Source organism: Cinclus cinclus, chromosome 6, assembly GCF_963662255.1.
Source record: "Cinclus cinclus chromosome 6, bCinCin1.1, whole genome shotgun sequence".
NCBI lineage: Eukaryota > Metazoa > Chordata > Aves > Passeriformes > Cinclidae > Cinclus > Cinclus cinclus.
The window spans coordinates 15234250-15258776 of NC_085051.1; the positions used below are offsets into that span (position 1 = coordinate 15234250).

General features: G+C 41.7%; 2 protein-coding genes across 3 annotated transcripts in view; both read left to right on the plus strand.

Annotated features, from left to right (window-relative positions):
• The first annotated feature begins 3666 nt into the window (after nucleotides 1–3666).
• Nucleotides 3667–9063, plus strand: LOC134045636 (tumor necrosis factor receptor superfamily member 26-like). The gene is made up of 7 exons (XM_062495469.1): nucleotides 3667–3699; nucleotides 4923–5013; nucleotides 5737–5868; nucleotides 6013–6124; nucleotides 6718–6785; nucleotides 7413–7505; nucleotides 8526–9063. The coding sequence occupies exons 1-7, from the start codon at nucleotides 3667–3669 to the stop codon at nucleotides 8570–8572; spliced, it is 576 nt and encodes a 191-aa protein (XP_062351453.1). The 3' UTR covers nucleotides 8573–9063.
• A 4706-nt stretch (nucleotides 9064–13769) lies between these two features.
• CARS1 (cysteinyl-tRNA synthetase 1) overlaps nucleotides 13770–24527 on the plus strand; it is a 32988-nt gene continuing 22230 nt past the window's right edge. Inside the window, exons 1-6 of one of the 2 annotated variants that reach the window (XM_062494773.1) lie at nucleotides 13803–13830; nucleotides 18670–18915; nucleotides 21744–21835; nucleotides 22646–22734; nucleotides 23019–23115; nucleotides 23568–23666. In XM_062494773.1, coding sequence (XP_062350757.1) covers nucleotides 13803–13830; nucleotides 18670–18915; nucleotides 21744–21835; nucleotides 22646–22734; nucleotides 23019–23115; nucleotides 23568–23666 — 651 coding nt within the window. Of the gene's footprint in view, nucleotides 13831–18669; nucleotides 18916–21743; nucleotides 21836–22645; nucleotides 22735–23018; nucleotides 23116–23567; nucleotides 23667–24527 lie in introns of both variants that reach the window. The other variant, XM_062494774.1, reaches the window with a different exon arrangement.

The window sequence follows — 24527 nt, forward strand, 5'->3', positions numbered from 1 at the left end:
TCTGACAAATTATTTTTGGATTTGTGTTTGGTAGTATTTTACAATTAAGTCACTTTTTAGAGGAAAATCGACAGGAAATTGTGTCCAACAGTGTCATACCTGGGCCCTAAGTTAGAACAGTGTTGCGGGTTTAGTATTGGCTAAATCATCAGTGCACTTATTAGAATTATTTATTCATTTTAGCTGTGAGATAGGAGGAAGGCAAAATAAGCTTAAACTTCAAAGGGTACAAAGAAAAACTTTATATTAGAAACTATTAAAAATAAAATTCAGAATAAAACTTTTAGAAAACCTTTTTCTTCATAAATTTTTTACACTGACAACATACAGAAAATTAATTAGTTTATCATTTCTTTCAAAAAAAAGTCTTTCACTAATTTATTTGGGATCAGAGACTTCTCTCTTCAGCCTGTGGAGATTTTTACACAAGAAATGGTTTTACATGGCCTTGATGTCACAGTGATTAGCCACCTGGGAGAATGGAAATATGATGATTATGTAAAAATCTCTTCTTTGACTAGACTAACAGTTTTTTCACAATGATTATTGAGGACTATATTAACTTACGGGGCACACTTTAAGGATTATAAAAGTTTAAACAAAGAAGTTTTCTTCATGTTTGAAGACAGAGAGGGTTTTTTTTTCTTCCCTGGGGGGCAGCAGAGGTTTTTATTTATTTTTGTTTTTTAATTTAAACTTATAGGACTATAGTCATTTTAATATTTTTATATTCTAGCACTAATGTCTCTGTTTATATTTACAGTTAAAACATTTATTTACTTGACATTTTTATGTGTTATAGGGAAACAAGAGTCCCTTTTTTATAGTTTTTTTTTTTTTTAAAAAAAAGGAGAGATTTCAGTCCACAACTTTTTTCCTTTCTTCATCTGGGACTTGACTTTTTCTTTTGTTTGATCTCGGGGTTTTTATGTTGGTTTTGTGCGTATCTTGATTTTGGTTCTTTGACTCAGGACAGAGAACGAAGTGTTCGTAAGGTTTATTCTGAGCACTGAAAGAGTTAACCATCGGCAGACCCAGGCAAAATATTATGTGATTTCTTTCGGGCTGCTGCCGGGAATTATTTTATGATACAGTTTTTCTTAGCAGCCGTTCTGGGCTGGGGACCAGGCAGGCAGAAATAGTAGTGTGTTGCTGGTCCAGGTGTGTTGCTTGTGTTGTTTTCTTCCACTCGGGGACGAAACGCGGCTCACCCCGCCTGCCTCCGCGGCCGCAAGGGTCACGGCACGCAGCCCAGGTGGAGCCCGGTGCTGCTCCCGGGCTGTCAGCAGCGGCAGCATTCCTGCAGGGCTGCGGGAGGAGGAGGAGTGAGGGGGAAGAAGCAGCCAAGATTTCGGCGGCTGATGGCCTCCCGTCCCTTTTCCCTGCCTTAGCAATCGCTGGGGCGCAGCCCTGCCGGGACGGGCCCCCTGCCGCAGGGAGGGTACGGGACAGGCTGGACCTGTACTGAAGCCGGAAGGGAAAAAAAGAGCTTTCCCCAAGTTTGTTCCTTTTAAAATATGAATTTCACAGAGGCGTGGTTTAACCATTGAAAACAAAACCAAAAATAGTTCCATCATTTAAACAAAAAACATCAGTGATTGTTTTTTGTCATATATAAAGGAAGCCTGGCTGCTTCTCTCAGAAAAAAAAAAAATCACTTCCTAAAGATGTCTTTAGTGTCAAACCAAGACAAACAGCGATAGCAATTTGTTTTTCTCACAGGCAGCAAGTTCCTTCCTTGCCTCACAGGCGGGCAGGGCAGCAGTCAGCTACATCCTCAACCTCGCACTGACTGCTGCCCCCACTCTCCCGGCAGCATACAGCCCCTGAGCCCAGCCCTGGCTGCTTCCTCCTTACTTGCCTTCGCAGGCGGGCAGGACAGCAGCCAGCCCCAAAACCCAGCACTGACTCCTTCCCTCCTTCTCTCCCTAAGTTTCCTTCTTTGTTCTGCATAACCGGATAACCCTGTCCGTCCGTCCCATGTCCCCTCCTCACAGCCAGCAGACTCCAACTCCAATTAACTGATAGCCAGCTAAACCTACTCTTAACACCCATCCTCCTTGGACAGGCAGGGCTGTTTTCACTCCTTGGTAATCAATACAGCTGTAATTTGTTGAGGAAAATTACCTTTTGCACTATGCTTACAAACCATCCTCCCACAGAAATTGTCTTCTATTTGTAGCAACTTCCAAAGAAAAAGAAATGGTTCCATTTGTTTTCACTGTTGTACATGCAAATATACAAACTTGTCTTGGACTTACAGAATTTTTATATCAAGGACTTGAGGATAGTGAATAGATTGCTCCACAGAGAGAACTGCAGTTCTCTGATATGAACGGGCAAGGTAAGAGCCAGCATCTGGAAACATTCAGGAAACTGATCAGAAATAGTAAAGGGTGAGAGTGGCTTTATTAGCAAAAGTCTCCAGAAAACCAAAGTATTTGTCATCCTTGAGGAAACACCCTTGAAGAATATCAACATTACTGATCCACATTGGGTGCCTTCTTGAAGGATGTCATCCTAGTCAGTCTTTCTGAGGAAGTCTGACCTGTCTGACCTGACCATATTTGGTGTAAAATTCAGTGAGAGGGTGTTACACCTCTGCCTGACAGGCTGTGCCAAATCCTGTGTGCAGCTTCAAAGTGTTTGCATCAAAGTTTCTATGCATCCAAGTGTCTGGATGTAAAGCTGTGCAAACACATCCGGTGATTTCCTTTGAATGCTTCAGCAAGTCAGTGCATCTCCAGCCTGTCAGCATAGCCTTCCTCACCAGACTCATCCTGCTTTGGGACCACGTGCTTGAGTTACAGATAGGAGCTTCTCCACTTGTGTAGAGTTGGTTACATCCTTTGGGTACAGCTGTAACTCGACTTTGAGAAATGGTTACCAAATAACAGCAACAACAAAAAAACCCAAACAACCCAAGCCCCCCGAACCAAAGAGAAGCAGTGCTGAGCAGGAAGCCTTCAGTAGGCATAAATTTGAGTGCTGGAAATTGTTTGGATTATTTCCATTTTACCAAACTATGCACCCAGAGGGATTTCACTGGGACTTGTAACTGCAGTTGAATAAAATAAACACTGTTACCACAAGAGCAGCAGTTCACTGAAAGAAACTACCAAACTATACCAGTTACTTAAGCATCAGCAGGGGAAGAGTTTCCAACATTTAGGGCTGATGCCAGAGAGGATTAAAAAATAATCCCAAGAGGAACAGCCTATGAATCCTTGTGCCATTAATTTTAATCCAATTTCAACATCTGGAGGTGAACGTTCCTACATGCCACGCCTACATTCTTACATGGGAAATGAAAAGTATTCTTGAGGGAAATCACGGCCAGAAAGGTTATTTCTCTGGGAGGAATAACTGCTGAGGAGAAACGTGAGAACCCTTTTATGGCTTTAGAAAACCCAGCTACATGCACTTCATTTGCACACTTTTGGAAAAATTCTCCTTACAACCTTTCGCTCTGCTTTTTGTGATCAGGGTGGGCAGGCCTCCGACACCTGACGTCTAGGTGGAGAGACAAATAGGCAATTTCTCGCGGTCTCGGGGCGCGCTATATAAAACCTGAGCCAGCTGCGTTCTGCCCCGCCTCCCAGCCACTTCCTGCAGAAACAAAGCCGGCGGCTCCAGTAGGAGCCTGCCAAAGCTACGGGCGACGCTATGGGAGCCGGGGCGGTGGGGCTCTTGGTGCAGGTGAGTGTTTGGTGGGATTCTAGCCGGGGCTGCTGCTTTTGGGCTCCGGCTCCGTGAGGGACGGCTGCCAACCAGCCGCAGCCAGAACCCCAATTCCGCTTTTTGAGGGGAAAAAGTCTTCCTGCAGCTCTAGTGTGAGGGAACTTTGTGCGTTCTTCTTCAAGAGGTTTTAGCAGTGCTCTCGAACTTTTTGTTCGTGTTTCATGTCCTGGCAAACCTGCGGCTGCCGCGAACCCAGCGCCCTTAGGGATGGCAGCCTGTAGCGCGTCTCGGCATCCCTTCCCGGAGCACCTGCTGCCGCATTCCGTCACTCCCTGGGGGGAAAAACCAGTTACGAGTCAGGATTGAGTTCTTTAATAGTCCTTGGGTTATTTAACTGTGAAACTAGAAGTTTTCTCACCTCCCCCCAGTTACGGGGAAGGTTTTCAGTCTAGCGGGGGGAAGAGTTTAAAGAGAAGGACCCTCTTGGTTTTAGCTTAAAGTTGCCCGTTGGTGGCAATTAGTGATGGGGTGCTTGGCGGCTGCCCCTTCGCTTCCTGCTTTTGTTCTAGAAGGTTTCCTCATGTAAGTGTTATGATGGAGGTGGCTCAGGTGTCCCTGAGCACAGGGAATGAACCTGCTAGCCTCCCTGGAAACACCTGGCCCTGCCGTGCTGGGGCGCTCCGTGTCCTGCCGACGACTGCGCTCCCTGCGTGCTTCTTCTTCTTAAAAAAAAAAAAAAAAAAAAAAAAATTCTTAAAGCTCCTGTAGCGCTGGTGATGACCTGGCTTGCCTTCTGCCTAAGATTGGGGGCGCTGAGACACGTCGGATGTGTATATGGGTCGTTCCCTCAATTTTGCGGGAGCGAGACTAGCACTGATTCCAATGAATTAAAAAGATGGGGGAAGGCAGAAGCGACTCCCTTGCACACTGCAGAACCTTTGGTGTCTGCAGTTCAACTGCAGTGATCTAGTGGAAAGCAAATAAGTCTATATGAAGGCAGGAATGTGTGGCAATAGTTGGCTTAAATCCATCAGCTGCTGCATGGTGCTGTCTTAACCCCACTTTTGTGGTGGCAATTACCGTTGTGAGCAGTGCTTGGCAGAAGTTAGTTTGGGTTTCCTCTGTGGCTTCTCATGAACTTCGGAATAGGTTTCCAAGTCTTTACAAGTTAATCTCCTCAAGATAGCTATTGTGTCCTAGGAGGATGAATCACTCAAGATGCCTGTTTACCTGCTCTGTAGGTTGCGCTACTGACTATGCCTGGAGCCCAAGCCAACTGTGGGGAGAGTGAGTATCCCTACGAAGGTCTCTGCTGTGTATTGTGTGAAGCAGGTAAGACTTTGACCAGTTACAGCAGATAGCTTTTGTTTCTTATGTTTTTACAGGCCATGATGTAAGCCTGGTTGGAGCTGTAATGGCTTCACAGTGCTGTTTGAGAGCTCCTTTATACAACAGGCGATGACTAGGAGAGGTGCTTTGGCATCAAGCCAAGAAGCCTCTGCTTGCAGATGAGAAAAAAGTTTTTGAAGTTAAGCCATTTAGTTAGCACAAAGAATGGGCCTAGCGGAATTCTGATATTTCTGTGTCTGTAGGCAAAACTTCAGTATGGTTTTATTCTCCTCTCCATGCTCAGTGTGTGCAGTGTTAACAGGTTTTGCACTAAGAATAACCCTCTCCTTAGTATCAGAAGCTTACTGGTACATTTAGGTGGGATTCAGACAAAGAAGACAAAAGTTTATTGCAAGCAATTCTCCTTTGGCTTGCCCCACTCCTTCAGCAATGGCTCCACATGGCTCCCTGCCTGATCCACTGCAGTGGTTCATCCTTGTCCCAGCTAAAGCCTTGCTGGATGCCTCATGTTGCACCTCTTCCTGAGAGGCAAATTGTGAATGTGCCTTCTGACTCTACTGTGCTGCTCGGTTCATGTGGCACGTGATTGATTTCCGAGGAAGGGTTGAACTCTCTCCAGAAATTTGTGTTTTAATAACCTGGTTTAGCCCTTTGTCTGTCAAAAGATCCCCTGAGATTGCTGCTGCTACTTCTCTTCTTCCACAGGTACTTTTGTTGCTAATCACTGCAGTGCTTCACATTTTAGAGGAAAATGTGACCCTTGCAAGGAAGGAAAAAGCTTTACTGCCCATGCAAATGGCTTGGAAGGATGCGTGTCTTGCAGACAGTGCAGAGAAGGTACCAAACCTGATGAAACTTTAACCATTCCCCCCTTTTTAATGTGGAAAACCTGGTCTTCATTGAGTATATTGAACTTAAAAGCAAATTGCCTTTATGGCCTGAGTATGATTGTTCCACTTGTAACTTAAATTTTATTTTTAGATCAGATAACCCTGAGACCCTGTACTCTGACACAGGATGCTGAATGCCAGTGCAAACAAGGGTATTTCTGTGCTGATGAGGGCTGTGAAATATGTGAGAGAAACAGTCAAATGTAAGTTTGAGAATGGGCCACAGCCCTAACATTCCCTAGAAGGAAAATGATGGCTTAATGTGCCAGTAGTTAACAGTTAACACATCAGGCTGTAAATAAATTGACCTGAAGCCAAATGGCATTATTCATGCATTTAAGTTTTAGGTGTCAAAACCTGTGATACTGAGACCTATAAAGACAGGAACTTGGGTATCACTGTGCTTGTTGGTTATGGGTATGAACTTGCATTTTTCGTGTCTTCAGGTTGGTATTTTCCCAGAAACACATTTGAATGAACTTTCCAGCACTCAGCTGAATAATTTGGGATGTAGAACTTCCTGTTGAAGGAAACTATGCATGAATAATGCCTTTAGTCTATGGAGTTTTTCCTCCACCCCTCCACTTAGAAGCTAACATACATGGATTTTATCTGCTTTGCTTTTATTTTTATTTATTTATAGTCTTATCTTGGATTTTTTAAAAGTGCGCTTCTATAAAAGTTTATGCATGTTCTGTTCATGGTTCTAAGCTCTGCCTGAAAAGAATCAGGCCTGGGCAGAGCTACATACTGCTCTGGAAATGTTGATACAACCTTGTGTTACCATCCACTTCAGGCATCCGGACGGGAAAGAAATCTTGCTGAATTCCACTGATACTACACATGCAGGCATACCCAATCAAGGTCTGGTACACAAATACCACTCAGCTTGGTTTGTTGGGTCTGTGGCTTCAGACTAATAACACCAGAGCAGTCTGTAAAACAGTGATTTCAGCTATTGTAACATATTTAACAGCAGCTGTGTTTTAGTCTGGGAATTACTTGCTAATGACAAGTTCTCAAAGGAGTTGAAGGGACAAACCACCTCGAGTTTCACTTGGTGAAAAGCTATGCGTGTTGCCAGGGTTCAAGTTTCAACGGTGGCACAGCTGAAAGTTATGGTTAGTGCAAAGACATTTACTGTGCCTGGAGTAGCTTCCTCTTCTGCCAGGGATGCACACTGTCCATGCTACAGCATGTGAAGCTTGCAATCATCTTGTGTATACTTGTTTCCCCTTAAGTGTCTCTCAGAAAACCTTGTAGAAGTTGTATTGCAGTTCTCTCCAGAATTCCCTGCTGCCTTTGGGATCATGATGTGCACTGCAAACAAGTACTTGTGTGTTCAGAGCAGCTGGGAGTCCCAGTGCCTTTTCCAGGACAAACTATCTGGGTTGTATTAGTTTGGGCTTAGGTTTTTCTCTAGGGCAGTAAGGAATATCTTTTGGGGGACTGTTTCAGTACTAATTTTATTTTGTTTTTATTACTTTGCAGGGATGAGCGCCTTTGTTTGGGTTATTCTGGCTCTGTCTGTCTTGGTTTTGCTAATTGTTGCTGCTCTTATCAAAAGGCTGAAGTGTGATAAAGGTAACTGCTTGATTATTGTCCATGAAATCTGCTTTCCAGAGTTAGACAAAGCATGCACTAGTGCTATCTCTGGTTCTTGTGTTGCCTTACAGGGGACCTGTTCAAACTCTAGTTCATTTAGCATGTGATGGAAATTAGTAAATAATGTAAAATGAAGAATAGTTTTGTTTGGTAAATAAAATGCATAGTCCTTAACTGTGAGCTTTCTTAGCTTGCTGACAGATGCCTCTGCTTCAAAGCAAGATTACTATAAGGCCCTTAAAAAGGAATTCTCCCATCTACTTGCCTTGTATTGGCAAGAGGAAAAACCTGTGTGTGGTTTGGATGCACTAGGCAAAAAGTAGCAACTAATTAGATCACTAATTACTTTCATTGCGTTTGGCTGTGGAGACTTTTTTTCTAGGCATTAGTACCCTTTACTCATTTGAACCTCTTAATGTGAATATTAAGTTAATAAGTCCTGTGTGAATTTATTTTTTTAGTGGAAACTGAGCTGTTTTCCTTGAAAACTTCTATTTCCACTATTCTGTATTCAAGTATTTTTGCTACTAGTGTGGTTAAAATACTGAAAGTTATTCTGAATTTTAAATGCTGAGTTTGTTGAAACCACGTTTTACTGATTGTATTGCAGCGAAGACAATTCCTGCCTTCTGTATTGCAATAGCCTACAAAAATGCTGAGAAACAAAAGCTGGAGTAGAGGAAGTTGCAAGAGTGGCTTAAAAGCCGAACTACATCTTGTGGTCTACATTTTAATAAGCAGGACTCTTCTCTGTGTTGGGGAGTTTTGTGTTTATGGAGCACAGTGTTTATGCTGTTGGTGGAAGCTAAGGGTAGTACTGTGGTGAAATGTATGACGAGTCAAAGAAACTAAGTGGCTTTTCAAAGCTTTGCTGTGTTACGAAAGTTTCTGTGAATTCAGAAACTGTGTGAATTCAGCCATGTTTTAGTTGCTGAAATTCCTACAAGTTGCTTAGAAACTTGTTGGGTGTTTTTTTGTTTTTTTTTTTTTCTTTTTCAGCTGCCTTAACTGATAAAGATGCAGAGGGAGGTCTGGTAAGTATGTGATGGATCAAGTGTTTCATCTCAGTCTAATTGTTCACAGCCTAACTGCACCTGATACACAGCCCTCAGTGTTTGTCTCACTGTAGATCTCTGGCAGAATGTGTTCCTGTGAGGCAGCAAGTTGTTTCATACAAGATTCATACAAGGTCCAGTGTAAATTAGCAAGTGCCTGATGCATTCAATAGCTGCATGTGTCTGCTGCAGTTGGCCCTGTCAATACTTGGAAACATTTCAGAGCCTGTGACCAGGATGCATTAGAAGCATCTTGGACTACCTGCAATTTTTCACTTCAGACTGTCTCCAAGTGATACTTTGGTCGAATTAACTTTATTTGCTACTTCACACATGTATTCCCCAGCTGATGGCAGCTATTGTTTACCTGCATGGTGATGTTTGAGCTCTCATTGCATTGTGACTACAAATTATTTGTTCATAAGACTTAACTACTCCTGATCCAGTAAAGTGATTGCGTCTTCCTGCCTTTGGGCTCATGTCACAAGCTACAGACCAGGACTTGACAGTCTGAATTCTTCCTAAGCAGTCCCAAAAGAGGAGGGGTTCAAGGCTCAGAGTATGCCAGTCTGCCAGTCCCAAATCCCTAAAAAGGGTTTATCCAGCTGAGGCTGGCTGCTGGCATATGTTCCAACTTGAAGCTGGTTATACCCTGGCATCCTGTAAACACTATTTCAGAACCTTGCTGTTTGAGTCTGAAGAAGCCTCTTGCTAGTCTAGCATTCTGCAAGGCAAATGCAGAACTGGGCAAAGTAAATGCAAGCTGGCTTTAGCTTCTCTAGTCAGGAACTCCATCCCTACCAGCACTGCAAGGCAAAAATGAGCTCAGTCTTAGTTTTACACAACAAATGTTAATCTCTATGAGGAGCTAGGAAAAAAATCCGGACTGTTCTTTCAGTGTGTGTACAGCACTTTTTTCTCCCTGCAGCTTCTCTTTTCCCTCACCAATGCATTACCCACCCAGTATATGCACTCTTGTCTAATGTCACTAATTAGACATTTTGAGTAATTCAATGCATTTTAATTATGTCAAAAATACTTGAAGGCTGAAGAAGCAGAATTGAAAGACATGTTCAAAGGCTCACTCTAAATGCTGCTCTTTTTCTTTTTTAAGGTTCATAAGGGGCTCAAATATGTGAAACACCCTGCGTTTTTTGTTGGGTTGTGGCCAACATGCTCTGGCCAGATTTGCTGCACTTCCTCTGTTTGTAGAAGCTGATGAAGAAATGTGACAAAAAACCTGGTGAAAATGCTGTAGCATAGGAATAGGCAAATAGAACATCTCTTTAATTTGAATAAAATGGTTGCAGAATGATGCAGTTACAAATTGGTGCATGGTGCCACTTTTCTCTCATGTAAGAGCTGTCACAGGCAGATGCGAAGTCTAACACTTGGAGTGCTCATGCTGCTGTAAGAGCTTATTTGCTAAGGAGAGTTACACTGATGTAGTCCTGAGACAGAGCATTTTGACACCTTACACACCTTCCCTCTAAAGAACCAGCAAATTCATACTGCTCTATTGCCCCCAACAACTGCTGAGACTCGAATAGCTGATGCTGGATTTTGAAACAGAAGTGTCAGCTGTGCTGTGTTCTTTCAGTCATTTGTTTTCCCGTTTAAGAATTATCCTATATAAATATGATGAACTTCTTTAATGTGTTTCTGCCCTTGAACAGAAAGTGTTTTCAGGGAGAATGATATATAACTCCCTGTGTGATATTTGGGGGGTTTCCCCCTCATGTCCCTGCTTTATGCACCTTGGTCAGAAGGGTGTTGTCACCTGTGGGTCACTGTCCCTGTGCAAGCAGAAAACATGCTGGCTTGTGCTTAGAGGGGGATTGTACCTTAATAAATTATTTCCTCATTTTCCACATGTAAAAACATACTCCTAAAGCGTGCCAGCTTTAGCACTACATGTCATTCTAGACATGTGACTCTGCTTTGTGCTTATACTGTTCATGCTGACTGGTGTTGTACTCCCTGGCTATGCTTGTTTAATGAATTGACAATGCTAAAAATGAAGGGAGCCTTTCTTGCTGGCTTCCGTCTTTGTCCCCTCACAAAAGCTATGCACTTTACACACGTGCTCACTGGCTTCTTTCAGCTGAATATAGTTTGTGAATCTCCAGGAAAGCTAATCTAGCCACAGACAACCCAAGGCAGTGCACTTGCATGGAGCTGACAGGCTCGTTGGCAGCAGTTCTGAACATCAGCCTTGACACAGTGATAGGTGTGGGGCCCCTGGTGCTGTTAAGTCAGTTCAGCAAGGCAGTTTGATTCCCTCCTGTCCTAGGAGGGGAGCAAACAGCAATCCCCATCAGTAAGAACATTAGGAATAGTTTCCTGTGGTTGTTGTGGAGGTAACTTGTGAGCCTTACCCTGTAGTCTGGTGGGTGCAGAACAGCCAGGAGAATCAGGCTCTGAAACTGTTTGAAGTCTAATTCTGTAAAGGCCACAACTTTGCCAAATTAACAGCTCTCCTTTCATTTCTCTGATATCTGATGTCTTCAAGTATTTCTTCTCCCAGAAGAAAATAGGGGGAAATAATGTGGTTACTGTCCCATGCAGGAGCTGGAAGTGCTGTATGACAGTGTGGTTGAGAATGATTGCTAAGTCCTCATTGGCAGGAAAACCTGCCCAGAGTTCTGCTTTCCAGCAGAACGCCCCATCCAATGTTCAAAGTGGAACTCCACCAAGTTGTAAGATAACTGTACATGTGTGAAATTATCATTGTATTTTCTCTAATATGGGTATTGCTTTAATTGAGCTCTTAACTATTCCTAGAGCTTTTCAGGCAAAACAATAGAGGAAACTTTGCCTTAAAGATGTAATAGGAAGGATGGGAAGTGATAGCTTGGGGAAAAAAATCTTCAATCCCTCATTTAATTTACTCTACCTCTTTCATCTCCCTGACAGAAGCTACTCTTTTGTGATAGCAGTGAATGTTGCCTTGGAGCCAGTAGTGTGTCCGTTTCAGCATGCAATTTTCTTTACTCCGGTACTTTCAGGTCTGCTCTGAAATCTGCCCCTTTTCCCTTTTTGCTGTGTGTGCTGTAAAAGCAAGGTGTCAAGTAGGTAAAAAAAGATTGTGAGTGAAGCACGCTGATTTGTTGGAGTAATGGTCCAACTTTGTATTACAGGTATAAGAACAAGTCAGATAATTGCTGAAGATCTCTCTCAATGTGGTAAATCTTCTATAAATTAGCAGTACTTGGAATTTGGTCTTTTTTTTCCTGTTGACTTCAGTCTATTTAAAGAGTAGTATAAAGAGGCTAATGAATGTTGCTTAGAGCTATAAGGCTTTCAGTTTACTGTAAAATATGCTGAAACAGGATCATTGATGCATTTGTAATCCCGGTGGTGAACTGTGCTACTTTAGAGCATGACTTTTCTGCATGGGATTATAGTGTAGCCATGATTTTAGGAATAAGAATGGCACAAAATTTGGAAAAATGTTTTAAAACCAGTCTGCGTTGCAGCAGTGTACTCTGCTTAAAATTTACTCTGCTTTGAGTGAGGTGTATGTCAGAGTGAGAGATCTCTCTGCCAAATGTCCCCTCACATGGAAGAGCACATCAAACCCCCACACATCCACCTGTATCCAGCAAATTGTTGTGCTGGATGTTCAAGTGATGGATTTTGCTTGTGGTGGTCTTGGTGTGGCAAGCCTATGCCAGCAGCATAGTGAAGTGGTTAAAACTTCCTCTTCAGTAGCCCTGCCAAGGGAATGTGCCAGCCAATGAAGCCTTCCTCAAAACCACCTTTACTGGATGGTACCCTTCTTAGGAGACCACTTGAGATGTGCACTGACACCTATAGCTACTTTCAAGGCCACTTAGTAGAAAACCTGTTTCCCCTGCTGCTTCTTAGGTGCCAAAACCTGCCTTGCTCCTGCTATTTGGTCTGTGCAGGTATTGGATGAAAATTAAAGGGAACGTATGTGAGCTATGTGAAAAAAGTCCTCTGTGCTTTAAAATCCAAGCTGATGCGTGTTGTGTGTTTCTTCTTGCAGAACCGAGAGAGCACTCTGATGTCTTTAGAGAGGAAGAACCACCACAACAGCATGAGCAGCTTATGAAAACTCAGCTACAGGAAAATGATACTGAGAACATTATTTCTACTATTATTTTTTCTACTATTTTACTATAATCCTATTCTACTATAGTTATATTCTATTATTCTATTCTATTATTTATTCTGCTATTATTATTTCCTAATAATAGATAACAATTCTATCAGTTGCTTCTCTTCTGGCGAAACAGACTGGGAAAGCAACAATGTATTATTAATTTACTGGATGAATTGAGGCATATAAGATACAACTTATCAAACACTTTAAGCACTTTAATAACATAAGTAGAAACTGAAGACTAATATTTATGACAAACTGCAAAAATGTTCCTATGTACATAAGTGTGTCTTCAGACTTGCTTTAAATGAAGGTGTGAGAAACTGCTAGTAGGAATGGAATTGACACTGACCTCATGTAGAGAACCGACAGGGATGTAACGCCTCTGCCGTTTTCACGTTTACATGACCTGCCTACCTTTGAGTTGTGAAATATTTAACTCACGTGCCGAATGCTCACTTGGTTGCCGGGAGCTCGGGCATCCCTTGATGCGAGCATCCCTTGCAGCGCTCTGCTGTCACAACCTGGAGGCTGGGGACCAAGAGTACTGTGCTGCTGTTTTTGTTTCGATTCTGAATGGATTGCTCAGCGCCGTTATGTCGAAGCAATAAAAGCGTATCTGAGACGGACACCGACTGTTGGAGTTGTTTTCTGGCGGCGGCGTCTCCGTCCTTGGAGTTATTTAAGGAAAAGCGGCCGGCGGCACTCGGAGCCGGACTTGCTTGGCACGGTGCTGTTGGGTCACGGGCTGGCCGCGGGACCGTGTGGGGCCGGTCGGTGCTGTGTGGAACCGGGCCGTGTGGGGCCGGTCGGTGCCGTATGGAGCTGAGCCGTGTGGGGCCGGTCGGTGCTGTGTGGAACCGGGCCGTGTGGGGCCGGTCGGTGCTGTGTGGAACCGGGCCGTGTGGGGCCGGTCGGTGCTGTGTGGAACCGGGCCGTGTGGGGCCGGGCCGGGCCGTGAAGCGCTGCCCGTTGCCCGGGTGACGCGACGGGCCCGTCGGAAGTAGCGTAGGGCGGGCGGGGCGAGGCTTCCGGACGCGCTGTTGCATCAGCTCGGGAGTGAGGACAGGCGGAGGCAGCAGCAGCAGCGGGATGGCAGCAGCCGCCAGCGCCGAGCACGGTAGGTGGGCGAGCGGCGCCGCGGGCCCCCGGCGGGGCCGGGCCGAGGGGCGGCCGGGGTTGTCACGGCTCGGCGGGCGCCGGGGTCGCGGCCCCGCCGCTGTCACGGCGCTGACGCTGGGGTCGCCTCCCCCGCGCGTCCCCCGGGCTCCGCTGTCGTGGGGCGCGCCCGGCGGGCCCCGCTGCCGCAGAGCCCCGCTCGCTGGGTGCGCGTCCCGCTCGCCTAGTGCCTCGCCGCGGGTGCGAGGTTCGTGCTGGCGTTCAGCGATTTATGGGGGAAATTCGGAGCGCTCCTCGTCACCCTCAGCTGTCCCCCCCGCTCGCTGGGTGCCGGCAGATGCTGGGTGAGCGCTGCTCGGCGCTCCGTCCGTGCTTTTCACCTGTCTCTGTCTCCCCCACTGCTTTTCCCAAGCCGTCAGTGCTCTCTCCTGAACTTACGCCTGAACTTTTGGACTTTTACGGACATTTTTTGTGGTCGTGTTTTAATAATGGGTTGTACGATTCGCTTCCATATGGAAGGAGGGCTGGGGTAGTAGTACTATAATTTTTGGCACTACTGTAGCAAATGGAAACTTGGAATACCAGTCATGCAAGTATGAAATATCATTATGGTATGTAAAGGGTTGGAAATTTCTGTCATTCCAGTTAAGGATCTGTAAATACAAATATTTTTGCCCCTTTTTCTTTGTTACCGAAAGTTACTTTGCTCTTTATTCATCACATAAAGTTTCCACTGTAATGAAATATTTCTTGTTGTCACGGGATTGGCTTTTTCAGAAGTCTTTTTAGTATTTCAGGGGGAAAAAGAGCCAAGAAAGGTTCAGTTCAGGCACACTTTGAGAAACTCTTTAGTTACTGTTTGTTAGGGTGGATTTCTTTTTTACTGGGACTGCGGTTGTTATATTTAGTTTCAGTTCAGGAAAAGTGGAAGTGAAACTTCAAGGGCTCAAAAGACTAGGATTGACAAGCTCTTCCTTGGTGTGGGATACTCCAGTCTTAAAAATACCTACTCATCTAAAAGCTTCTTGCTTCTTATGTGTGTGTCTTGGTAAGTCCTTTATTTTTGTGTCTCAGTGTATGCTATGTCTGGCATTAGCTGGAATCCCTGCATTGGTTTGGTTCTTGTGAAATGTTAATGGAAAAGGAGACTTCACCTTGCCGAGCAGATGGTTGGAATTCTTTTTAGAGGTACCAGAGTGGCTGGCCAGGATGATAAATGGGCAGTTTGGAGCTGTATTAATAATGTCACATTTGTCCTTTGTGGGTTGTCTAAAATTTTTGAAAGCTAAGTAGGATGAGAACATTTCAAAATCTTCAGAAATGGGTAGGATTTATTTTTGGAGATTGCCTCTGCAGAATTCCCAGAACATTTACAGTGTCATCTAATTATGATTGACAAAGTTAGCAGGTACAGGGAAGCGCAGGAAACATAATTTTTCTCTGAGGCAAAGTAACTCCTTGGTGTTGTGTTGGCTAGCTTACTGCCTACTTTATGGCTTTCCTGTATTTACTTTGCTGTCCACACCTTCAAGGAGCAGAGGTTTTCATTTTCAAGTTAATAAAAGTGGAAATTTTCAATGAAATTTGATATTGGGGGAGGGTTATGTGTCTTGATTAAACCTCCGAAGTTCCAAAGTTATTTTATGTGCAAATAAAATCTAGAAGCTGTCCTGTGCTTTTGAGTCTGTGTGTTGCTGCAGTCTCTCAGAAAAATTCCCAGTGTCCTTTAATAGTCTCTGAAGCACTCCATGCATGGAAAGAAGAATGTGTGACAATTATGTCACCCAGAGAGATTATACACCAGTGGTTATTGTGTGAGAATGGTATTAACTGATGTCTGCAGTGGAATTTTTTTAAGCAACTTTTTACTGTTACATGGGTAACATTAATTCTTCTGATTTTTCAAGGTTATTTTACTACCTCTCCAGTACTCATGCTCAGTGCTTATTTTCTCTTGTGTGATACGATATCTGTGGATCATTATGTTCACATGAGTTAGAATTCAGTGTTATGCAACAGCTCTGTAGTACTCTCGTGTTTCTGCTGTCAAGGAGACATTCCCTGATGCAATTGAGTAGTACCAACTGTAGTTTTTCTGTTTTGGGGATGGAAAAAAAAATTGCAGTTAGAGAGAAGGGCAATACCTTAGCCTGTTTTCCTACCAAGTTAAACAGGTTAGATGTACATATATCTATTGGCCCTTCTCCCTCAATGCTTTTTGAATCCATTGATTGGTATTAATTAATCAATTAATTTGACAGTGGGCAGCTGCCTCTTGCACACCATTAGCAGACTTAGCAAAGATGGGCTGGAGCTGTGCAGGAGGATGGGGATACTGAAGTGTATGGGGAAACAGAATGTGGTACTTGGGAGGCACCAGGAAATATTTCAGTGGGAGTGTTTAATAAATTAAAGGAATTACAGGACAGGAGGAACTGAGGATGCAGAATGGAAATCACAGAAAACCAGATTCTGTAGATCTACTGTTGTTTTAGTTGTGATATCCATTAAAGCAGAACAGACTTTTGCAGAGACAGTTGTCACTGATTCCTTTTGCTTGAAAAAAGTGATGCACTGCTACACTGCCTTCCAAGACAGCATTATCATAGCCATTTGCTCAGCACAGCCGATGAAGTTGGTGTGGGACACTGGGAATGGGACAGTGAGCCTGCCAAACATTATAATATCAAGTATTTAATGTCTGTGCCAGGATTGCTTAAAAAAAATTTTGATTGTTAACCTTGTCAGTGCTGAGCTGGTCCCAATATTCGCAGGCAGAGTTTGCCATCTCTTCTTGCCAAAATTATCTTGTATGGGTGCTGTAATATTTGTTGTATTTGTGTGTAAGTTTGGGCAACTTCCCTTTTAGATTGGTTTACAGATGTGGTTGGAAAGCACTTATATTGTTTCAGATACACTGACTTGTTTCCCATTAGCAGCCTGGTGTGTGAATAATGGTCATAATAACCATAATAGTACTTTGCAAATTGAGTGTTGCTTTTCCTTGCAAAAGATCTTTTCTTTGAGATATGGTTTCATTTCTACCCAGATTGTTCTTGTAATACCTTTTTTTTTTTTTTTTTGCCTTCTCCCTCATATGTTTCAGGTATACAAAATTCACACTGTGGGAAGACTTATGTCTTAGATTTCCACTGTTAATGAACATAACCATTTAAAACTATTTCACGTGTATAAACATGTGAAGTTCTATGCTGATAAACATCAGTAAATATTTAGGAGCATTAAAAGTTTATAGTCAAATGAACTGTGTGGGCTGAAGCTGAATCCCATTCAGCTGGGTAAGGCAAGGCTATAAGGTCCAGTTATAAATCATTATTACTGTAGTAGTCCTTGTTTGCACTGAGCATTTACATGGATAGGCCTTGAGAATGATTTATACTTTACATGGATCTGTCTTCCTTTGTTCATAGATTTTAAATATCTTTTGTGAATTTTTATTTAATTTTTTTTAATGATTGACCTTTTTTATTAGTTCTGATATGTCACTATATCTTATTTATACCCCAAGGAGTTGAATACAAACATACTTGATATCTAGCTGCCACTTTGCTGTCATCCAGAGTTGCTGTTGGATATTTTAATAATCAATTTCCATATAGAAAATGGTTTGTAAAGTTTTAACTGATGATATTTGGAAAAACTTTAATTATGCCATCCCTCACATCCTCTCCTAGCCATCACTTTCCCATCTCCTTTCATTCCTGCCTTTCCAAGAGTTGTGTTCTGTGAGCACCTCCATGGCTTGGGAACTCCTTGTGCAGGAGATATTCCTGCTAGTATGAGAAGTGACACTTCTGGCTGTGGTCTGTGTTGGAGCAGGGACAGGTGCTCTCCTACTGCCTCTCTCACTTTACTGCACATGACCTTGGTTCAAATTACCTTGCTGGCTGACTACCTGGACAGGATATTGCCTTCATGTTTATACAGTACTTCGAACACAAATGGAGCTACAAACACTGAATCATTGTAGGAAAATGTGAGTGCTGGGTTTGCCTAATGGCAGTGCTAGCCCAGTGCCATAACCTCAGAGTGCTTTTCACCCGCTGGTGTGCACAGGGCTTGCTCTTGCAGTGAGCATTCCCACCGGCTCAGAGCTTTCCTCTGTGTCCCTGCATTTGTCAAGATGAGGAATAACTGAACCTGCTTTGCCTATATATCAAAGAAATAATGAATTTTAAAAATGCGAGAAAGGGCCACGATCTGATATCCTTTCTGTTTGTGTGGATTTTACTCATTTTAAGTATTATTCAAGTGCCTGAGGAGAGAAAGTGACATGGGAGAAGTATGGGAATATACAGCAGCAACTGAAGTTGTGAGTTTCTACACCAAGTAGGAGCTGAGCATTGTGCTGGGAGCCTGCTTGCAGGCAACCCCCCTGCAAAGATGTAACTACATACTCAAGTTCAGTAGACATATTCACAGCCTTTCCACAGTGTGTAAAATGAATCGTATTTTATTATTGGCAGGATGAGTGTTTTAGCAACATGAAAAAGAGTGACTGATTAGGTTTGCTCTGTGTGAAGGGTTTTCTCCAATTTCAGTAGATGATATTCTTCAGAGACCTGTGTCAAAAGACATGTGTTCTTGTCCTTATTATTCTTTGAAAGATGTCTTAAAAAACTTACGGCAGCATGAACATAATGCTGTTAACAGGAAATACATAGTTATTTGGTAGTTTGTATTAAATCTCATTTTCTCAAGTTTCTTACCAGTTGCTAGAGCTAATTTGCAGGGGGAGGTATATATTATAAGGATATATTTTGGTCAAGGGATCTCCTTCTTTTAATGCTGACCAAATGTCCTGTGCCTCTCTTTACAGCTTCCAGCTACAGTTTTATTCTGAGCATTAGTGAAGAGGAAGCCAGGGTGAAGGCTCTGAACGAGTACCTGAGCACTCGTAGTTATATCCAGGGGTTCACATTTTCACATGCAGATGTGGAGGTGTTCAGAAAGTTTTCGGGGCCACCTGTGGACCAGTATTTCCATGTTGTCCGGTGGTACAGACACATAGAAGCAATCTATGATGGCAGCAGTGAAAAAAATGAGCCTTGTAAACTTCAAACAAGTGAGTAATATGAAACTGGTGGGCAGGTGGTAGACTAGCTGACATTGTATTGGTTGTTATTGCTGAGAATTCCATGAAGTTCCCTTTCGTACTTTCTTGCACTTAAAATTTACAGTATCAATTTGTATTCAAAGTCATAACATCATTCTTTCGTGCAGTTACGGTGTAATTGATAGATCCTGACTTATTTAGATATAAAAACTGTTACCAAATTTATGTTAAAATCCCTCAGTGTACAGAATTTGATTATGCATATTTTCTTTAAAAATCTGGCTATCTTCTGGTTTGTAGAAGAATGTGTGGGTTTGGGCTTTTTCCTGGAAATACCAAGATTTGCCCAGTTTACTTTTTTTCTTGCAAGGTTAACCAAATAGTTGTTGTACAATATACAAATACACAATAAAATAAACTGAATACTTCCTCTTATGATTGTTATTAACACTGAACTTCACAAAGAATGTCTGGGATTCTTTTTCAACCCTGGTAATTTAGGCATGCTGATGATTTGAGGAAGTATTAACTGGTTAATCTAGACCATTGTGTAAGCATGGGCAGGCATTTTTGGGAGCTGCATCACTCTCCTGAGTTGTTTCTCGATGAGCTAGTCTAATTTAATTGCTTTATAGTGAGATCCTTGCTCAAGGAGTCATGAAATAATGAAAAATAACAACGCAGAGCTGTTGTATAGTGCTTGTAATGCCTACAAATAAATGCATGTCTGTCATTCTTGCTGGTGGTTGTTAACTATTATTACTCCAGTGCCATCTTCTCACAACCTCTCACCATTTGTGTTCTTAATTCCTAACAGACCAGCAGCTAAAATCAGACTGCTGTGAGTAAATTCTCTGTGTGCTGTGTGTGCCTGCAAGTGTTTGTGCTGGTTATTATTTCCATCCGGCAGAGAAGGCATCTCAGCTGCACCCCTGGCTCTGATAGCAGATTTATCCAGTAACTGCAGATTGTCTGCAGACTTGTGTGGAGCAGTAAGAGAAAAGGGTTCCATTTTCCTGACCATGAAATCTTTCTTTCTAGGGTTGTATCATCATGATTGGTGCATGTGTTTCAGGAATCCTGGAATGGTGTTCTGCAGTGTTCACCATGAAAATAACACACAAATCTGCCATACTTCTAAGACCTTGAATATTTCATTGTTGTATTTTTGGTGTGCCGGAAAACTCCATGGTGGATTAGAGGAAATGAACTTCAGTTCAACCAGGGGAAAGGCTGTAGGCTGGCAGAGGTGTATTTAACCAGATTAACCAATATTTTACCAGCCTTTTAGTTTGCCTTTGGCATCTGTAAAGTGGATAAAATGTAATGCCTAACTCACAAGATGAGAAATGTGGGCTGTAGTATCTGGGTTTTTCCTTATGTTCATGTGGTTGTAGCTGAAGAAAGCTTTACAGGTTTATCTTTTATTAGACTAACCCACACAGGCTTCTTTCCCTGAGGGAAGTGTTGGCCACAATTAAGCATGCCAGAGTAATCTTTGTAAATCAGAGTAAACAAATCCATACCTTGGTGTACTACCTGTGTTATGGAGAGACTGCTCTTGAACTTGAAGTGTTCTCTTCAGGAGTACCTCATGCTATGAAATGTTTGGAATGGAAATGTATTTCCATGGATTCATAGCATGGAAGTGAAATAAGTCCCATTATGAGGCAGAGCACTACACTTAACATATTTTTTTTCTTGTTTAGGCAGTTACTCAAAAAAGCAAGATGAAGAGATTGCATTTTTTATGCCATGAGTGTTTGTTACTTGAAGGTTTTCAGCCAAAATATGCATATGAAGATATTGAGGGAAACAGTTAATGAGAAGCACCCTGAGACATGGGATAAGAAAGGCAATTTTGTTGTCAAAACAGAGTTTGTAGAATATTTTAATTGCAGTTAAAATGCATACCATCAGAATTCCTAAAGATAGTGCTGTGTGTATTAAGCTGGCAAACTTGCTGTATTTTTTAATTTCTTGGTTTGCTTTCATTCCTAGTTAATGTGATAATTGCTTTAACATCATTACAGCTGTAAGCAGCCCAGTACATAGCAAACTGCAACTCTGACAAATTACATGCCCATACTTCTCTTTGAAAAAACTCCATGTAGCTATGTTGCTTCTTTCAAATCTAGGTGAAAACAAATGCAAGGATATTGTCACTAATATTACCCTGGGTTTTATCTACTCTCTTTTATGGCAAAATGTAGGCCTCTTGCTGAACTGGAGCATATTTGTGGTAAATGAGTGTGTTCAGAAATGCCTTGTGTACGTAACAACAATGCATGCTAAAAAGCTGAGGTTCTTTCTAAGCTTTTCTGTCAGCTCTGCCTCTCACCCTGAGTGCACATACTCTGTAAATATTGGTTCTAGAGACCACCTCTGGACTCTGGAGATATTTTGCAAATTCTGTGTGAAATCTGTGATGTGCCATCACAGTAAAATCAGTGGTGTTGCAGATAGCCAGGACTGCCGTAACACTTCATTAATGATTCATTGAATTTCAAAACTTAATGGTAATACTTTACCTGAATCACATGCTCTTGCATGTGTACCCTCTTCCTCACTGCTGCTTGGATAAAAAAACTAATAGGAATGGCAAGTTAGAGAGTAGAAAATAAACTAGATTGAAACAATTTACTTTGGTTTTGGTGCCTTTGTAGGAGGCTCTAACAGAAGTAGCTGCATTACTAGGATTGAAGCTGCTTTCTCCTTTTAGATGTGGGGGATATTTTTCTTCTGAAATAATGATGTGATAAGGAGAAAATGTTACATTGCAAACCTATTTGTGGAAAGTGTCTTTTCAGTTTTCGCTAAACTACCTTTTCTCCTAGGTAAAGGCAAACGTGTGCAGCCCCCGTGGTCTCCTCCTGAAGGGACAAAACATTCCAGGCTCTGCCTCTACAACAGCCTGACTCGAAGTAAGGTGAGTAAATGAAAGGAAACTGGAGATTTCCCTAGAAGCACAAATAAAGCAGTCATCAAATCATTGTTTCTAAAGCGTTTGCTCTGTCACTAGTCAGGTCTCTGGGTTGTATTTTGTGAAATGTAAACAAGCACGGGCCAGGAACTCAGTGCCAGTCAATTGCATTTGCTGGGCAGTTGTAATACTGTATACACTAGTATATATACACACTACAAGTCTGTGTCTCTTTGTGCATATTGCATAATATTCAGTTCCCAATTTCAAGTTGTCATGCAAAATAGCCAGGCATTCAACTGTAATACACCTAAGTGTAGGCAGTGTAAGCAGAATAAAATCACAGTTTCTTTATTCAGGTGTTTTCTGTGTAAAAAGTGTCTCACCAATTATATAGTTGTAATATAAAAAGTGTAAAACTTCTTGTGGTCTTGTTTGAAATTCGTTTGGGAAAGAGGAAATATTAAGAATATTAATTTTACATGGGATGTAGCATTCAAGTATCTGTAAAGTGATTATAGGTTGTAACCTTTTTCAATGCAAAAGAAAACTTCCGCTAACAGTTTGAATAGTCCCCTGTTTAGTCCAGGTTGTTGTAACCTGATATCTTGATTGATGAGAATGCATAGAACATAAGAGACACTCCCCATTATCTCTCTTACATTATAAAGCTAGTGGTGATCTTTACTCATGGTACAGTTGGGAATGGAATAACTATTTGTTTTTTGTAATTATCTGATCTCTGAATGGGATGTTACTGGCCTGAGGTCATGTCTTCAATTTCTTCTGACCATTGTACCTTCCCTTTCAATTAAGGAAGTATTTCAGCCTCAGAATGGAAAAAAGGTCTTGTGGTATTGCTGTGGTCCAACAGTTTATGATGCTTCTCACATGGGACATGCCAGGTACTTCATTCCTTACTTTGATATAAATGGTAACAGTGCCTAGTGGAAGCAAAATATTATCAGAAGGTATTATTTAGATGAGTGTATTACTAGAAAATGGTCTCTTTTGGCTCAATACTTGCAATTTAAGATTAAAAGCACATTATTTTATCATAGTGGGATTTTAAAAATTACTAATAGATGGGGCAAAGTAAAACTGCTGTTACTGATTGAGATTAAAATGGTTTGTGCACAGAATAGGCACAGTGTTTACTAAAAACACCCCTGTATCTTTTTGGTTTTAGGTCCTACATCTCATTTGATATCCTGAGAAGAATCTTGAGGGATTATTTTAAATATGATGTTTTCTATTGTATGAATATTACAGATATTGATGATAAGGTAAGGGATGTTTTGAAATTGCAGTCTAAAATGCTGAACTTTTAGAATGGAAGTCAGAGAGTCTCATGTAATTGCCACTTGATAAGCCAAGATAAATCTTACACTTATTAACCGAGACGTACATTTTGTGCACAAGGGCGTTGATTTTCTCAGTTTCGTAAGCGCTCCTATGGTAGCAAACCCCATACTGTTGTATAAGAATGAATGTTGTCACAAATAATGAAAATGAAGTATTTTAAAGAGATGATTTATTTTATTTTCTCTGTTGAGGTAATTAATTGACCCTGTTGAGGTAGTTCATTAACTGTGTATGGTGCGTTTGATTTGTATTACTGCACACAATTCTTGTAGCTTGCTAAATTTATAGGGAAATGCCTTTTGTACATAATAGATTTTATCTGCACTTTGTATGTGTCACTTTACAGAAATATTTTCATGTTTCTGATTTGTAGATCATCAAGAGAGCAAGACAGAATTATCTTTTTGAACGATATAGAGAGAACAAATCAACACCAGATCAGCTACTTGAAGATGTTAGAACTGCCTCAGAGGTGGGTGTGCTAATCTCTGCTCGCGTGCTAATCTCTCCTTCTTTAAGTTCTGGTACTGCACATATTAGAAATGTTATTTGAACTGCACATCACTTTGATTTTTACATTGTTTTAGAATTGACAAATACTTTAAAAGGCATTCCTGATTTCTGTGATCTTGGCACTTATTTGTGAGTGCGTGTATTGCTCAAACAGCATTTGGATGTTTGTGTGTTAGAATTTGAACTTTTAAAAGAATCCTTTACAAGAGTTTTTAAACAGTGGTTTGTCCATAATCTTTTAAAGCTTGGGAGATTTCCCTTTTGTACCATTGATGACCTTGGAAAGAAAAGGCTTGAAAGTTTTCAGGATTTAATGAATTGTGTATTCAGGACTGAAGGTGAGAGAAGGTGATTGTCTGGTAATTTTTAGAGCTACAGATCACAAAGAGATTATCATTCTAATGGACTGAATATACAGGCCTGGAAATAGGAGGCCTGGAAGTTTTGGCCAACTGTCTTTGCCTGACATATTCCCTAAAACAATGTGTTTAATCTCTGCCCATTTCACATTAAAGCTTGTCCTTTTCAAATTCGTAATCAACTGTGCAGTTAAAGTGATTAGCTGCATAGAAAATGAAAACAGCAGTAATTATAATGATGATGTAGTGATTTGTGAAGTCTTTCTGAAAAAAATTAATATGGATGTGAACTAAGATCTTGTGATTGCACCTTTATTTCTAGTGAGGAGCATATTTCATGTTTCAGTAGTTGATGTCAAAGCTTTTTCTGTGGCATAATGTCTTATTCATCACCAGCAAGGTACTATGTGGCTAGGATAATTCTCCATGTATGGAGCATAGTGCTACTGTACTGCAGCAGG